Genomic DNA, 18644 nt, shown 5'->3' on the forward strand with positions numbered 1-18644 from the left:
ATGGTAGGAAGATCATATGAGGAAAGACTGAGGCACGTGGGGTTGTCTTCATTGGAGGAAAGAAGGTTTAGGGGTGACTTGATAGAGGTGTATAAGATGATTAGGGGTTTAGATAGGGTCGACAGTGAGAATCTTTTTCCATTCTTCCATCTATGCCCCCCAAGGGGGCATAGCTTTAAATTAAGGGGGTAGGTATAGGACAGATGTTAGGGGTAGGTTCTTTACTCAGCGAGTCGTGAGTTCGTGGAATGCCCTGCCAGTAGCAGTGGTGGACTCTCCCTCTTTATTGGCATTTAAGCGGGCATTGGATAGGCATATGGAGGATAGTGGGCTAGTGTAGGTTAGGTGGGCTTGGATCGGCGCAACATCGTTGGCCGAAGGGCCTGTACTGCGCTGTATTCTTCTATGTTCTATGTTCTATTGATATGCAGAGGGATCAGGGTGTGCAGGCCCACAGATTACTGAAGGTGGCAGTACAGATAAGGGAGTAAAAGAGGCCTATGGCATGCTTGCCTTCATTGGAAAGGGTATTGAGTGTAAGAATAGGCAGGTTACACGGCAGTTTTATAGAACTTTAATTAGGCCCCACGTGAAATATTGTGTACAGTTGTTGTCACCACACTACCAGAAGGATGTGGATACCTTGGAGAGACTACAGTAAAGGTTTACCAGGATGTTGCCTGATATGGGGGATCTTAACCATGAAGAAAGTTTGAATAGACTGGGTTTGTTTTCACTGGAACGCAGGAAGTTAAAGGATGACGTGATAGAGATTTATAAGATTGTGAATGGCATGGGATAGAGTAGAAAGCATGAGGCCTTATCCCAGGGTGGAGGCATCAATTACTAGGGGACACAAATTCAAGGGAATTTTAAAAGAGATGTGCGAGGCGAGTTTTTCACAAAGAGTGATGAGTGCCTGGAATGCGCTGCCAGAGGATGTGGTGGAAGCAGACACAATCGCAGCGTTCAAGAAGTATCTGGACAAATGCATGAATAGGAAGGGAATAGAGGGATATGGATCCTGTAAGTGAAGACAGTTTAAGTATGGAATGGCAACATGTGTTGGTGCAGGCTTGGAGAGCTGAAGGGCCTGTTCCTATGCTGTATTGTTACTTATTCCTTGTTCTCTTGAACAAGGAAGAGCTCTTGAAGAATATAAGAAGACAGGAAACAATTTAAATAAGGGGTTAGGAGGGCTAAAAGGGGCCATGAAATATTCTTGCCAGACAAGATTAAGGAAAATCCCAAGGCATTTTGTACATACCTAAGGAGCAAGAGGGTAACTCTCGAACAAAGGAGGAAATTTATGTATAGAGCCAAAGTGGGTGAGATTGTTAATGAATACTTTTGAATCGGTTCACAAAGTAGGAGGACATGGTAGGTGGTAAGTCCACAGAGGGGTATGTCAATATCCTAGGGCATGTTGATATTTAAAAAAGCAAGTAGTGCTGTTGGTTGTTTTGAAAAGCATTGAGGTAGCTACATCTTTAGGACCTGATGGGACCTATCTCACAATATGAAGGAGACGTAGGAGGAAATTGGCACCTTGTATGAAACACACAGTCTTTGCGTTCTCTTTAGTCAGAGGAGAGGTGCCATTTCATGTTCATTTTCTGAGGGTTGATAGATGTTTGTTTATGGCGTTGTGGTTGGAGTGCCAGGCCTCTAGGAATTCTCTGGCATGTCTTTGCTTAGCCTGTCCCAGGATAGATGTGTTGTCCCAGTAGAAATGGTGGTTTTTTTTCATCCGGAGTAGGGCTATGAGGGAGAAAGGGTCGTGTCATTTTGTGGCTAGCTGGTGTTCGTGTATCCTGGTGGCTAACTTAGGTAGCTACGTAGATGACACCTTTGTCATCACAAAACAAAACAAGATATAAGAGACATTTGACATCATCAGCAACACCCTCAAAGGCATAAAGTTCACCAAGGAGGAAGAAACCGACAACAAACTCGCATTCCTGGACGTCACAGTCGAAAGAAAGGACAACGGAGAACTACAAACCTACGTATACAGAAAACCGACAAACACTGACCAAATACTTAACTACACCAATAACCATCCCAACACACACAAACGAAGCTGTATCAGAACACTGTTCCAACGAGCCACCTCACACTGCAGCACAGACGAACTTCAGAAAACAGAGAACCACCTATACAACGTATTCAAGAAGAACGGATACTCAAAAAATACAGTGCGCAGATTCCTCAAGAACAAACCACGACAAACAGACCAAAGACAGTCAGAAACCCTAACCACCTTACCATACATCAAAAGTTTCAGAAATGACAGCCAGACTACTAAGACCCCTTGGAATCCTAGTAGCACACAAACTCACCAACACTCTCAAAACAAAAACTAACAAACTTAAAAGACCCAGTACAACCCATGGACAAAACCAACGTCATCTACAAAATTCCATGCAAGGACTGCCACAAACACTACGTAGGACAAACAGGAAGAATGTTAGCCACCAGGATACACGAACACTAGCTAACCACAAAAAGACATGACCCTCTCTCCCTCGTAGCCCTACACGCGGATGAAAAAAACCACCATTTCTACTGGGACAGCACATCTATCCTGGGACAGGCTAAGCGAAGACATGCCAGGGAATTCCTAGAGGCCTGGCACTCCAACCACAACGCCATAAACAAACACATGCCATCTATCAACCTCTCAAAAAATGAACAGGAAATGACATCACCACAAACCCCAGGAACCCCATCCAGGACAAACCTATAAATAGAAAGCAGGAGAGACAACAGCTTCGCTTCAGTTGGAGGTCGCCACTGATGATGTTACCTAGCCTGGTAATGAAACGTCTGGATATCAAACCTACAGCTCAGTGAGCAAACCTACACCCTAAACCTCAACCTGAGCTACAAACCTTGTTTACCAGAATGTTGCCTGGTTTGGAGGGTATTAGCTACTGGGAGAGATTGGACAAATTTGGTTTGTTTTCACTTGAATGTCAGAGGCAGACAGGTTTAGAAAATAGAGAGCATGAATAGGTTGGATATCGTCAGAGTTTTGGTCCCAGTGTACAAATGTCAGTTACTGGGGGGATATAGGTTTAAGGTAGAAGGGTAGGTTTAAACAAGATGTGAGAGACAAGTGTTTGTTACACAGTGGTGGGTGGTAAGTGCCTGAAATGTGCTGCCAGATGAGGTGGTAGAAGCAGATAAAATAATGATGTTAGGAGGCATCTTGACTGAGAAGAATAAGCAGGGAACAGAGGGAATATGGACTAGGTAGAGGCAAAAGGATTTTAGTTTAGAGAGGTGTTATGTTTCAGCATAGGCTTGGTGGGCCGAACGGCCTGTTCCTGTACTGTGCAGTTCTTTGTTCTATGTCAATCTGTTTTACTTGCTCTTGTTTTGATTTTCCACCTTCCACTAGTGACCTGTGCAAAGTGTCTCACTTCCTATCAGTTGTCAAACCTTTACCATTTGGTGAACATGACCTTGTACTTTCCTTGCCCTTGAACTTCCCCTTTCCCTGTCCGTGCATTAGTAGCAGCTTCCTCTTTAAGGTGCTGCTTTGCATTTCTATCACTTTAGTGGAACTCAGTTTATTTGGCGTGTGTATTTTCACGAGCCTAATTCATTGCCAACCATCTTTTCTGGTGCAGTCTCAAAGTTTCCTTGAAATGCTGACACGATGCTGTTTTTTTTCAAACCTGGATAAAGTTTTCTGTGATGAGAGAGTTGGTTAATGCTGCATCTTTATGAATTTGACAATGTCTTTAATGTGGGCATGTAGCTGCCTGAAAATTCTGTCTGGAGCCTCTTACATTAAACGTATAACCCTCAGATATGATACTTCTCAGGAAAACAAACTAGCTGATTACCTTTTCTACCTTACCTTCACCTGCTTCCTTCTTCGGTGAAACAGTTCATGCACCTCATCTTTTTCTGCAAATGATACTCGAGTCGGTCACTTCTTTTCTCCTCACTGTTTCTCATATTCTCTCTATTGTTTCAAAGCATTCAATTTGTGGTTGTCTTTGCTAGCAATATTTCCCAAAGGAGACAGTCAGTGTCTATTCAATCGCATATGATATGCCTCCATCTGTTTTGTCCTGTTTTTCAGAATGTGTGCCCTGCGCCCTGTCACAAAACAGCATCATGTTGTTCTCATCCAGATTCACCTTTCCATTCATCAATTAGCTGATCTGTGTTTAAGGGTGTGAGTGATCCATGTTCAAAGCAGAGCTTTTTTCAGGATACTCTCCTGAGATGATAACATCTGTCAATGGGTTAATGTATTTTTCAACAATTTTTGTCCTGCTAGCTTTACTCAGGTGTGGATTTCCACTTCGTATGTTCTCCTGGAGCCCAAAGTAATTTGTTGTGCAATAAAACAGACAACATCCTGACAGGACATGACAAGGTGGTTGTGGAGATGATTTGTTCCTCTGGTGAGACAATCTGGAACGAGGGGGTCACTGATTTTAAAAATTAGGGGTCACCCATTTAAAGAAGAGAGCATTTTCTTCACCTTGAGTCCTTTGGAACGCTTTCCCTCCAAAAATGATGGAGGCAGAACCTTTGAATATTTGTAAGGCAGCATTAGTTTGGTAACAGTGGATATATAGGGTTGTCAGAGGTAAGTGGGAATGTGGCATTAAAGTTAAAATCAGATCAATCATGATTTTACTGAACAGAGGAACAGACTCGAAGGCTACCCTGCTCATCATTCATACGAGCGTATGTAAAGAATTTGAAATTAGTTGAACTCAAACAAATAATTTAAAAGCAGAGAACTTAAAAGGATGGGATGCAGCAATTGGGATGTGAAAGTTAATCATTCTCTTTGAATGTCCATTTCTGTTTTAACTCAGTGAGGGATTACCGGTTGGCGCAGGTTTGTAAACCTGAATGTATGGCGACTCAACCTCAACTCATCCAGTTCCTACAGCACTTTATGTTAATCTACAGCCACCTACTGCAGACCAATATAGACAGCAGCTGCCCAGATGCAGTGGAGGCTACCTGGCTCCAATCACTTGCTCTGAAGGGTCTCTACAAAACACTGCAGGTAATCACTTGTTAACGAAACTAACGATTGCTTTGGAAATTTGGCCAATTCAAATGAGAGAGAATGCTGTCCTTGTCCATCTAGATGATGAAGGTCATGAGTTTGGAAGGTAACTTTTAAGGAGCCTAGATGAAATACCGCTGTACATTTCAAAGATAGTACACATTGCTGTCACGAGGCATCAGTACTGTGAGGGCATGAATGTTGAAGTTGTTGGATGTGGTGCCAATCGAGTGGCTGCTTGGTGGATGGTGTCAAGCTTTTTGTGTTTTGTGTAAGCTGCACTAATGCAAACAAGTGGAGAGCGTTTCAGCATATTCTTGACTTGTGCCTTGCCAGGAGGTGAGTTGACCCTCACGTGTATACCCTCAAGTTGCATTTCATTGATTATAAGAGTCTTTGTGGCTATTCTTGAAAAATGTGAAGAATCTATGGGGATCCTGAATCAGGTTATTTGGTTCTATTGCAGTGGTCATGCCTTGTTCCATTGTTTGTCAGGACTTTGTTGTCAGGCTGGTTTCTTTGGGATTTTCCTTCATTATTGTAAGTGACTAACATTTCCCTGTCTTTGTTGCAGAAACATAGTGTTGAAGAGATCCATCAGATCATTCTCCAATCTGGTTTGATAAAGTTGCTTCAGAAGAAATGCACCAAGGGGACAGGATTTAGTAAGCTATGGCTGCTTTGTGACCTGGAGGTAAGAACAGGACCTTCATCCAGTATTAGATTTTTAAGTACGTAACATCACATTTCTGAATTCACTTAAGCTTTGTTCAGCTAATTGTGCCGTTAGAAATGCTTCAAACCAATCTGTATGCTGCCTTTCCTGGCTTCACATTCTTAACTGGTCAGAAACTCTTTTCCATCTGCTGGCAGGGGACATAGAAGTTCTTTTGATATAAATCAAACTCTTTCAAACTCGTTCTGCATTTGACATCTGATACTGAAACCGATCATATGATCATGTCTTCAATAAACCAGATTTGTGCGCAATTGTATTGGAATTCAATTTTAATCTCACTTTGTTCTTTGTTGTTGCACCAAGACCCTGTCGATCATGATGTATTCATCAAAGAAGGAGGCCAGTCTTGCTGGTGAAGGGGCAACCTCTGAGGCAGAGGAGAAGGAGCAGGTTTCAGATCATGAGCCTAAAAGCAGTGGCTCTGTGTTTGAACTTGATGAAACTAAACCTGATCCTTTGGAAGGTCTTGACGAAGCTACAAAAATCTTTTTCCAGGTATGGATGTAACTTGCATATGCTAATAAAAGAAGATTACGATGCTGAATATTCTTTTATTCAGAATAAAATGTAACTTCCAGCAAGTTAGCACTCTGGTCACTTATTCAGGCTTTCCTGGCTACTCAATGCGAATTAGTGGTGTAGTGTTTATTATTCAATGACCATTTGTAAGATCCCTTCTCTCATTTATTGAAATTGATGTGAGATTACCTTGGCCGCATTTTGTAGCAGCTCCTTCCGCTAAGTCCAAAACGATGAGTATAACATTAAAATGGAAGCCTTTAGCTCTTTGCCTGAGGTGTTCTGTAGTTTAAGAATGTTCAAGTGAGAAAGTTTTTGAAAATTTTGGTCAATTCACTCAATATTGGCCAATATTAACATATCTAGAAATCTCTGACCATGTTTGATTTGCTATTGTTTCTCAAGGGCTTGCAGCTCTTGTGTAAAGGAGAGCTTTGTGCATGAGACATTTCCATTAATTCTCACACTTGTAGATAATTTAAGTACCCTTAGCTATTGGACCAAGTCTACTAGACTTAAACTATGATTTATTTATTTCTGTAAATGTGTTAGCTGCTTTCAGCCTGTTATTTCTACTAGTGCCCCCATCACCTCACTTGAGATGACCATTGTAACATGGTATCTCATTTAACAATGAAAATTAGAAAACTGTTTAGCCTCAGTGCATTGGAAATTGAAATTGAATACATATATCTCTATCCTCTGACAAAATCTGTGTATTTTCTTCCAGAATGGGTACCCAGCTATCAATTAAGATTCTTTAAAATATTTGTGTCTCTTTGTCTTTGGGAAATTGAACCAATTTAGTTCCGGTCACCATCTTGACTCCAGTAGGTGAACACAGAATAGACTGAAGATTCTACTGGGATTCCAGCCAGTACTTTTTGGTAAATGATCTTATTGAGCCCTGAGTAGACTGCTGTTGAGTTTTAAAAAAGCATGCTCAGGGAAGCAAATGTCGCATTTATTTTGGACCAGAAATGTATTGTTCTCAAGCCTGGCTTAGTGGGATAATAAGGTTGCTTTAATTTCTAACTTTATGACCCAGGATTTGAGAGGCAATCATATTTGCGCTTCACATCTGGTCCATGTTCTCAGGTGGACTGACTGGTTAGCTGTGATTATTCCCTGTCAATAGTTGGTAAAGTACACACTGGCCCTGCTTGATGTTATATTAAGAGCGTCAACAAACCCCAAGCCATGGAACGACTTTTGGCTTGTTCACTGTTCCTCTCCAACTCGGGGGGGAAAACTTTGTTGAGGGAAGAATCTGATTAAAAAATGGTTTAAGGCTCACACCCTGAGTACACTGAGTTTTTGTATTGATGATTATTTCTGATCGTACTTTGTTATTCCAGCAGTTAAAGGGAAGGCAGAAATTGGAACATTTCTTTCTGGTATAACAGATTTTTTTTTTTCCCCCAGATAACTCACGATGCTCTAAATGCACCTTTGCACATCCTGCGAGCCATGTATGAACTTCAGATGCGAAAAACAGACTCCTTCTTTCTCGAAGTTCAGAAGAGGTATGAAATATTAGAATTGAATCAAGTCCTATCAGAATTTTGCTTGAAGTGTTCTGTAGCTTGATATGGTGTGGCTTTGGTTGTTGAGGTTTTCTTGAAAAAAATTGGCTAAAATCCACTGTGATTTGACCATCATTGACATTACTTGAAATCTTAGTTTACTATAGTTTGCTTTGGGTATTGTGTATATTTCTCAAGAGCAGCAGGATGTTTGTATACAGGGAGGTTTTGACATAATCGAGCCTGGCACTTTGCAGCAGTGCTGAGGGAGTGCTTGATTATTATGAGATGTTAAACCGAGGTCCCATTTGGCTGGTCAAGAGATCCTTGAAGAAAAACAATAGAGATCTCCCAAGTGTATTGGCCAACATTTATCTAAATCCTTATATCACTGATGTTTTCAATAATTAAACTTCAAATGCCAAGTAAATGCAAACCTGTTCTTTTTACAGCTTTTGTGTGGCTGCTTGTCCTGGTAAATTAGTCCAAGGACAACTGGTACCTAAGTAGCAGAAATATAGAAAATAGGAGGAGGAATAAGCCATTCAGCTCTTTGAGGTGAAAGTGAGGACTGCAGATGCTGGAGATTAGAGTCTAGATTAGGGGGAGCAGTGGTAGTCTGGTGCACTGATCTCTACACTGCTGAAGCCAGTTGCCAATTTGAAAACATCACCTCTTACCACCCCCTTGACCATGACCCCACCCCCCATCACCAAACCATCATCTCCCAGACCATACAGAACCTCATCACCTCAGGAGATCTCCCACCCACAGCTTCCAACCTCGTAGTCCGGGAAACCTCCCACTGCCCGGTTCTACCTCCTTCCCAAGATCCACAAGCCTGACCACCCTGGCCGACCCATTGTCTCAGCATGCTCCTGCCCACACTGAACACATCTCCACCTACCTTGACACTGTCCTATACCCCCGGTCCAGGAACTCCCCACATACGTTCAAGTCACCACACACACCCTCCACCTCCTCCAAGACTTCAGTTTCCCTGGCCACCAACGCCTCATCTTCACCATGGATATCCAATCCCTCTACACCTCTATCCGCCATGACCAGGGCCTCCAAGCCCTCCGTTTCTTCCTCTCCCGACATCCCCACCAGTACCCCTCCACTAACACACACATTCGTTTGGCTGAACTGGTCCTCACCCTTAATAATTTCTCCTTCGAATCCTCCCACTTCCTCCAGACCAGAGGGGGTAGCCATGGGGGCCTGTATGAGCCCCAGCTATGCCTGTCTCTTAGTCGGCTACGTGGAACAGTCCATCTTTCGTAATTACACCGGCACCACTCCCCACCTCTTCCTCCGCTACATTGATGACTGCATCGGCGCCACCTCGTGCTCCCACGAGGAGGTTGAGCAGATCATCAACTTCAGCAACACATTCCACCCTGACCTTAAGTCCACCTGGACCATCTCTGAGACCTCCTTCCCCTTCCTGGACCTCCCCATCTCCATCAATGACGACCGACTTAACACTGACATTTTTACAACTCCACCGACTCCCACAGCTACATGGATTAAACCTCTTCTCCCCCCTACCTCCTGCAAAAATGCCATCCCGTATTCCCAATTCCTCCACCTCTGCTGTATCTGCTCCCAGGAGGACCAGTTCCACCACAGCCACCACCAGGGATATATTTCCCTCCCCACCCCTTCCTGCCTTCCGCAAAGACCATTCCCTCCGTGACTACCTGGTCAGGTCCACGCCCCCCCTACGACCCACCCTCCCATCCTGGCACCTTCCCCTGCCACCGCAGGAACTGTAAAACCTGTGCCCACATCTCCTCGCTCACCTCCATCCAAGGCCCTAAAGGAGCCTTCCACATACATCAAAGTTTTACCTGCACATCCACCAATATCATTTATTAACCCGAAGAGCTATTTCTAATTCAAATATCAGTATCTGTTTGGTTTTCTGCAACAATAAATGTTATACATGTAAGGCCTGTGCAATTCATAGCAGCTGATGAACAGAGGTCGAAGAATTAAGTGAAAGAAGAATAACTTCACATATTAGTTTATGTCGCCTTTAGCCTGTCCACTGCTGCTGTAAACACTTGAGAGATGTGTTTGAACTTTTCAAATTGCATTGTTAATGATTCACAAACAATGGCCCGAAAGATGACAGAAGTTCTATGTTTTTGAACTGATATTCAGGTTTGACGGGCACGTGATTACAACAGATGAGGCAATCCAGTCCATGTCTCTGAAGTGGCAGCCAAGCAAAGCCTCACGGACAGAAGACCACAGCACGAAAGCTGTCGACACTGACATGATGATTGTACCATGTGTGGTGTGTCCTTTCTTCCTTTGTCTCTTGATCTCCGCGTTCAGCTTTTCGAACTCTAACTCTGTTTTCTCGTTGCCCCACAATACTCAGCCCAGTTTGGGATTAAAACCTGGTTGCCCAATTTCTACAACATATGCACGAGCGTATGTGCCTGCATGAAGTAACAAACTCCTGTGTGTATGGTAGCTACACTATGAAACTGTGTTGACAATTTGTTTATACCTTATTGAAACACCTAATCTCCTTAGAGGTCTTGATAAGGTAGATGGGGCGTAGTTGTTTCTTCTTGAGTGAAGATTCTAGACCAGAGGGCATAATCTCGGAGTAGGGTGTCCCTCAGCTAGGACAGAAGCTGAATCCTTAACTGTATTTAAGGCTAAGATAGACACATTTTTAAACCAGGAGAGAATCAAGGTTTATGAGGAAAAGGCAGGAAAGTAGAGTTGAGGATGATCATATTGGCCACGATCTCATTGAACGGTGGAGCAGACCCCAATGGGCTGAATGGACTACCTCTGCTCCCGCATCTTTAATTGATGAAAATTCTAGTCATAGTAATTTATTTCAGATTTGTAAGTGATTTCATGAATGCCATGTGCAAGTGGCTGACAATTGCCACCTCAAGGGATGGCCAGTACAAACTGGCCTAGACAGTTCACATTCCAAAGAGGAATAAAACACAATTAATCATAGGCAGGTTTGGATCTGAAGGGCCAGTAAGGGGCCAAATCCCCCAGTACTGTGAGCAGACTTTTGAAGAATGATCCAACACAATATCCTGCCCAACGTAAGATGAGACGAGCAACAGTCCACATTTCGATACCCCCGTACCTGAATCAAGTATTACTTAATTCCTCAGCATTACCATTTTAGCTGGCTGGACTTTAGTGTATAAGATCAGAGATTGTTCGTGTTTCCTGTGGTAGAACTTTGTGGGTGCAGTTGAAACTGCCAGATTCTCAACAAAACTATCTTAGGAACGATTTTTACTTCAATCCAGAAGTAAACTGCAGTATCTGAACAGCAATCCCATTTAACCAGCTTTCTACCATGCTAAAGTCCTGTTGCTTTCAAATAATATTTGTTGACATTCCTAGTAGAGAATGTAGTATTTAATAATGTGACATTACGCACAGAGTAACCTGATAAAAAGAAAAACTTTGCTGAAAATCTTAAATGAAAGAGAAAATGCTGAAATGGACTATGACCTGGTGAATTCTTGTTATTCAATTCATTGAACTGTTTTCTTTCTAAGAAATGCATCCTTCTCACACTGCTGTCCAGTCCCTAGTTCTGTAAGAAACAGCAATACTTGGGTCTTGTAGGAGTTTGTGCACAGCACACCCTTATCAAATATGCTGTGAATCAAAGTCACTTGAAGTACACTTGTCACCAACATGCCACTGAACAGCACAGTATGGGACCTCAATATCTAATAAATCCTGAGGTGAGTACCAAACCTATCTTTCAGCTGTTACCAAGATATTTTATCCTCCTCTGTCACAGCAGATACCTTCACCTTTAACAACATCCCCATAATTGCTGAAGGTCCACAAGCATTATTTTTTATCATCTCCGTGGTACCCATCTTCCTGAGTCCCAATGTGGGTAAACTGCGACTTGTCCAACGTTCTGGTGCCTTTACCTCACCCTGTATTAGGCACCTCTCACGCTCATTCAACTCCAGTTACTGTTATTCACTGCATTTAATTCAATATCATTGCTTGTAGCATTATGTCTAGACCCTTCCAACATTCTTGAAAGAAAGAGATCGAGATGCTTTCTGACACTGGAGGGCTCTTGCTGCTCTTGGAGATCGTCAGGCAGTCTTAACTTGGACTTCTGGTTCACAGTCGAATTTGAAACCAGAGTCTTTCTGGCACCAAGGCAGCAGACCTATTGGCTAATGTATTATTAGGAGTTGAACTAGTGTTGGTGGGATTCAAGTCCACCTCCAGCCTCTAGAGACACTCAGCCTTGCTTCTGTTTCCATGACTCGGCAATGTATCAATCTCATTGCTCCAACACCGACATTGTCTTGGACAGCTAAATTTGCATCACTTGTTTTTCCTAAGTTGCAGAACTCTCATTATATCTCAGCCGTTGTAGTGTCTGACTTCCAGTTTCAAATCAAAGAATCCGTATGATGCAGAAAGATCATCCGAAGAGCCTCTCACCCAGCATCCCCCACCCTATCCACATAACTCTGCATTTAACATGGCTACCCCAACTAGCCTAACATCCCTGAGCACTATGGGAAATTTGGCATGGCCAATCTCCGTAAACTGAACATCTTTGAACTGTGGGAAGAAACCGGAGCACCAGGAGGAAACCCACGCAGACAGTGGTCCGAGGCTGGAATCAAACCCGGGTCCTTGGCGCTGTGAGGCAGCCGTGCTAACCACTTCAATCCAATAATCCAAAAGGAAAACAATAACAATTGTCCCTTGCAATGTGTCTAGACTATATGGGGAAAACTCATATTCTAACAAAATATCTTCCCTTTTGAGGTTTTTTTTCTCACATACCCCTGACAAAATCTGCTGACCCACTCTGGCAGTGTTTAGAAGATGCTATTTCAAAGAAGGAAAATGCTGGAAGTCAGAAAAAACTACTTCCTGTGTTGCTATGTAGAGGTGGTGGATTGGCTATATACAGCATTTTTTACTTTCATTTTAAATAACTCATTAATATCTTGTACTAGTGGTAAAATTGTGGCACAACCCTTGTAACTTACACTCACCAGCATCACCCCTTTCCACAGCACAAGATCATGGGAAAGCTCTGCACACTGGTAAGTGGCCAGTCATTTCCACATTGAAGAGTCAAACTTACCTCACCTAGCGCATGTAATGAAAAATCTTTATTTTCATTTAACCAATGGATACAGCATCAGCTTACATGCAGCTTTTTAAAAGAAATCCTAATGTTTTTCCTGTTTAATTTTCTGCATTCTGTTCATATGCGGGTCTGTGCCATCAAAACTTTGCAAACTGACTTCCATGCCAATAGCATGGCTCAAGACCATATTCTAACTATGTTGGTCAATTTTGGAGAGCAAGAGAATTATCATTCACATCAGGAATTTGCTGATAGCAGACTTGCATATAAATGGATTGCATCATAACTGAATTTAAGTTTTCTGTGCAAAACTCCTTTACTGAGCTCCTGGAATAAGGTCTGAATATTGCAATATTCCTGCTGGCATGAAATTGGTGCTTTGGGTATTGGATTGAAGGGGCTGGGATCTCGGAATCTTCTGTCACTCTGTCCTGAAAACTGGGCTGAGAAGAGAGAAGCGAACTGTTCACTGATCTTCTACAATAATCGTCAACGTGCTGAGAACTTAGTTCAGCGAGGAGTTAAATATACAGGTTTTCCAGAAGAGCAGTTAATCTGTATTACTAATCTGTTCCTAGTGTGTGCCAGGTTAATGCAGTATTAGATTTCTTGATGACAGTAAAATGAGCAGAGTTTTTGCAACCTTTCTGATCTGGCCCAATGTGTATCAGAGAAAATTTTTAATTAATTTTTATTTAAATGTTTACTCCTCTTTGCCAACTGCTGTAGAGAAGGGCAATGTGCACAAGTCTGAAGTCATACATGGCTGTTTGTTTAAGTGGCTAGACTTATTGGGTTGATTTCTGTTGTGGTAGGCATCTTGCAAACCGGCTGGAAAGCCGAGGCAAACAAACCTGCATTAACAGTTTGCACTGCCTTCCCACCACATTTTCCTTCTGGGGATTGCTGCCTCTTAACAGAGAAGCCCCCGCCCCCAGGAGCTGCCAGCCAATTGGAGAGCTAGCAGCTCAGCAGTCTCAGAAGCGCTATGGGTGCCCTCAGGGTGACTGATTAGGAAACCATCCCCTCTATCTCTGGGACATGACTGAGTGGTATTCCCATGCAGTGGAAGGTGCATCCGCTAATGGTAAATTTGCCAGCCGGAAGGTGAAAAGGCCACTCTTTAGCTACTTAAGTGGCTCAGTTATCCTTGAGAGGGCCTGTCCTCCACCTTCGCCATTAACTGGTAAAATGGCATGGCAGGCACTATTCCATTTCCCTACCCTTCCGTGCTGTTTTACGCCTTCCCTTAGTGCATACGCTCTCCCAGCCCCTCATAAAAGCACTGGTAAAACCGAGTCAATATTGACAGACTACACAGCAAATATTGTGTTATGATTGGTCAGTGCAACCAGATCCATATTCACTCTCATCCACCAAGGAGTCTGCTCCTGTACTCTTGTAAGAAGCCTGTGTTCTAGATGGTTTAGGATGGGAGGTAAATGTCCATGTCCCATGAATGATAATTTCCAAAAGACAAGCAAACTGATGTCACGGTGAACAGAGCTGATTGAGACATTGTCTCACTATTCAACCTTGGGACTGAGTCAATTACTGAAATCATGGAGAGGCACTTTTGCAGGTGGTGCATTGAAATGGGCAGAAAATAAGGTCTCTGCCTCATTAGAGAGAAGCTGTGCTCCCCAAGCAATCAGAGTGGCTGAGTTAAAACAAGGAAAGTAAAACAAAATGATGGTAAAGTTTTTCAATTTATTTCCTCACTTTGAAACTTTTGTTAAATTGATTTATAAATCAGCTCCTTCAATGTTAAAAGGGTCTGTATGTGCTGGTTTACACTTCCTGAGATAACATCTCTTGTGGCAGACTGGTACAAAAGGTGAAGTCACATGGTATTGGGGTGAGCTGGCAAAATGGATACAGAACTGGCTTAGTCATAGGAGCGATGGAGAGATGCTTTTCGGAATGGAGGGTTGTGAATAGTGACTTCATAAATTATTTGGAGGAAAACGTAGCTGGTCTAATTAGAAAGTTTGCAGATGATTTAAAGATTGGGGAGTTGTGGATAATGAGGATTGTCAGAATATAGATCAGTTGGAGGCATGGGCAGAAAAATGGCAGATGGAGTTTAATCTGGACAAATGTGAGGTGGTGCATTTTGAAAGGTCAAGTACAGGTAGAAATTATACAGTGAAAGGCAGAACCCTTTGGAGTATTGCTATGCAGAGGGATCTGGGTGTGCAGGCCCACTGATCACTGAAGGTGGCAGCACAGGTGGATAAGGGAGTAAAAAAAAGGCCTATTACATTCTTCCCTTCATTGGAATGGGCATTGAATATAAGGAAAGGCAACTTATGCTGCAGCTTTATAGAACTTTAGTTAGGCCACACTTGGAATGTTGTGTCCAGTTCTGGTCACCACCCGACCAGAAGGATGTGGATGCTTTGAAGAGAGTACAGAAAAGGTATTCCAGGATTTTAGTTACAAAGAAACATTGAATTGACTGGGTTTGATTTCCATGGAATGCAGGAAGTTTATAAGATTGAGTTTATAAGATTGAAAATGGCATGGATAGAATGGAAAGTGTGAGGCTTTTTCCCCCAGAGTGGAGGGTCAATTATTAGGGGACACAGGTTCAAGGTGTGACGGGGGTGGGGGTGATGTTTAAAAGAAATGCGCGAGGCAAGTTTTTCACGCCAAGGGTGGTGAGTGGTGGAAGCAGACACAACAGTATTCAAGAAATACCTGGGCAAGTACATGAATAAGGAGGGGATAGAGGAATATGGATCCTGTAAGCAAAGACAGTTTTAGTATATAGGGCAAAATGTGTCAGCGCAGGCCTGGAGAGCTGAAGGGCCTATTCCTGTGCTGCAGTGTTCTTTGTTCTAGGTCTGCTCACTGCTAAGACCTGCTGTTAAGTGCTGGCAGTTCACTCTCACATTGGGAACAAATGAGTCTGTTCCTAACCTCCTCAGAAGGCATGACTGCATAATTGGCAGGGTTAGAATTGTAGGCTCATGTTCCTGGGCGAGGTACTTATTACAAAATCATCATGGAAGCAGGTGTAGTCTATTTAGCTCCTTGAGCTTTTTCTTCCATTCAGTGAGATATTTGTTGACCCTGACCTAAATTTTTCAAACCGCCTTTGCATTATATCCATCTTTTATAAACAAAAATCAAATCATTTCCATTTTAAGTTGAGCATTTAACTTAGCATCAACTGTCATTTGAGAGTGAGATTTCCAAAATTCTATTACCCTTTGTGCATCAAAGTGATTCCTACCTTCACTCTAGACTTGCACTTTTTGGCTCAGTCTTCCAACTACTCGACTTTCCAATCAGCAGGAACAGTTTCTCTTCTCAAATTGTGTTCTGAGTATCTTAGAAATTTATAAGAATCTTAATTTTATAAATTCCAGAGAACACAACTGTAGTTTGGAAATAATCTCTTTGTAATTTAATTCTTGGAGTCCAGCTACCATTGTTTTCCTCCTAAACTATGATGCTCAGAACTGAACATAGTTCATTAACCCTTTTGATTAATTTTTGTATCACTCACTGGCATTTTGATGATCTCTATAATTGGCTCCCTAAGACTCTCTGAATTTCCACTTTTAGATTTTTCACTATTTAAAAATAACTCTCTCTCCAGTATTTTAGGACCAAAATAGATAACCTCTCACTTTTTTGAACTCTCATGTGCTACAGCTTAGTGTGATTTACATAAAATTACAAAGAGTTGTGAACAGATTATGATTCTAACTGAGCTGTTTATAATCAAGGCAACAGCACACCTCCTTATTCAAGCAGGGGCTGGAACTCCTCTGTATTTTGTAGTGTTGTTCAATAGCATTCCTCCACTGAATAAACTTTACTATGTTAGTTATTGGTTTTACTTTTTGAACAGAGCTAATGCAATCTTGTAATGATTCATTTTGTAAACAAGGTAATTTTTTGCACATATTACAATATCATAGCCATTTGTTTCTTTGTGAAACAGTTGAGTAACAGAGAACCAAAGTGCACTATTCAATCCCTTGGAGCTTGCTAGATGGTCCCACTGTCTGTATCAATCCCTGGGGTCCTGGAAAATGTTCTGTTTAAATATTTCTCCAATTCTTTTTTGAAAAACATTATTGACTCTGTTTCCACCTCGCTTCCAGGCTCCACAGTGCACTCCAAATCATAGCTTCATATCGCCTCTGGATTTTCAGCTAGTTATCTTCTACCCATGTCCTCTGGCTGTTGAGCCTTCTGAAAATAGAAACAGTTTTATTTTTAATGAGAGTCTTTGCTTTTGGGTACCTTTATCAATCTTCCCTTGACCTTCTGTGCTCTAATGAGAGCAGATTGAATTTCTCTCGCCTCTCCATGTACCTGAAGCTTTCCATCCCAGGTACCATTTCTCCAACCTCCCCAAGGCTTTTGACATCCTTCTGAAAATGTGCTACCCAGAATTGAATGCTAATTCGGTTGAGGCCTTCCCATTGGTTTATAAAGACTTAGCATAATGCCTTTGTCCTTTGTACTTGCATAATTCAGCTTCATCAGTGGCTGACAATTTTATAAACATTTAAAATGAAAGATCAGCCATGGGATCTCTTTGATCTGTTTTATCCCAAACCTGCAAATCCCTGTTGACTGATGCAAATTCTTTGTAGCAATGTGTAATACATAAGAATGCACAAACTGATGATGAATAACCAAAGTTCATTTGAAATTATCTTCATATTGGGCTGTAATGATTTTGTTCATTTATTAAACACTAGGTAGGTGAATCTAACCTGTCTTTTTTAATAGTCCAAGCCTTTGCGTTGTGAGAAGGCATCAGAGGAGACCAACCCTGTGACCCAGAAACTGATAACCAACACAGAAAGTGACCTGCAGCTCAGCTTTGCCAAACAGCGACGGACTAAAAGCTCCATGCTGCTGCACAAAGAGCTCGACGTGCGAAGCAAGAGGACAGCCCGGGACTACCTGTACAAAGTCAACGAAGCCATCTCCATACTGTATGCCCGGCACGTGCTGGCTGCTCTGTTAGCTGACTGGCCGAGTGGAGTGCCAATCACTGAGGATGTTCTCGGTCTCAGCTGCCCATCACACATGGCCTACATACTTGATTTGCTTATGCAGCTGGAGGAAAAACCGCTGTGGGAAAAGGTTGGTGATAGGCTTGTGAGCTGGGCCAGTGCTTCACTGGGCAGCATTTTACTTCATTCCTGATGAAGGGCATTTGCCCGAAACATCGATATTCCTGCTCCCCAGATGCTGCCTGATGTGCTGTGCTTTTCCAGCACCACTCTAATCTAGTCTCTGGTTACCAGCATCTGCAGTCCTTGTTTTTACCGAGCATTTTACTAAGGCGTGGCGACCTGCCCAAAGTTGTTTTCATTTCTTCCTTTGGATTGAGGGACAGAATTCCAGGTCAATAGGATTTATATATGCCAAGAGGGGTTTAATAGACTCTTGAAAGCATGCAATGAAGAAGAGGGGGGGAGGTGTGGGGGTCAGACAGAAATACTTCTGCGTGGCAACACAAATTCAGAGCTGTAGTCTCCACTGTCAGGCAAAGCATACTTTTTTTTAGAACAAGGGTAGACCGTATTGTCATGTCAGAAATGAATTCTTTCCCTTCTCTTGCCCAACTTCACCCCCTCAACACCTCTGTCCCCCCCCCCCCTCAACACCTCTGACTCCCCCCCCCCC

At 42.5% G+C, this 18644-nt stretch overlaps 1 protein-coding gene across 3 annotated transcripts in view; it reads left to right on the forward strand.

Annotated features, from left to right (window-relative positions):
* Positions 1 to 18644, forward strand: part of zzef1 (zinc finger, ZZ-type with EF hand domain 1) — a 259977-nt gene that overhangs the window by 189515 nt on the left and 51818 nt on the right. For 2 of the 3 annotated variants that reach the window (XM_043718816.1, XM_043718817.1), the window contains exons 44-50: positions 4851 to 5047; positions 5625 to 5744; positions 6093 to 6284; positions 7734 to 7834; positions 10007 to 10142; positions 12904 to 12933; positions 17739 to 18098. In XM_043718816.1, the coding sequence (XP_043574751.1) occupies positions 4851 to 5047; positions 5625 to 5744; positions 6093 to 6284; positions 7734 to 7834; positions 10007 to 10142; positions 12904 to 12933; positions 17739 to 18098 (1136 nt within the window). The remainder of the gene's footprint in view (positions 1 to 4850; positions 5048 to 5624; positions 5745 to 6092; positions 6285 to 7733; positions 7835 to 10006; positions 10143 to 12903; positions 12934 to 17738; positions 18099 to 18644) is intronic. The other variant, XM_043718818.1, reaches the window with a different exon arrangement.

Source organism: Chiloscyllium plagiosum, chromosome 28 (assembly GCF_004010195.1).
Source record: "Chiloscyllium plagiosum isolate BGI_BamShark_2017 chromosome 28, ASM401019v2, whole genome shotgun sequence".
Lineage (NCBI taxonomy): Eukaryota > Metazoa > Chordata > Chondrichthyes > Orectolobiformes > Hemiscylliidae > Chiloscyllium > Chiloscyllium plagiosum.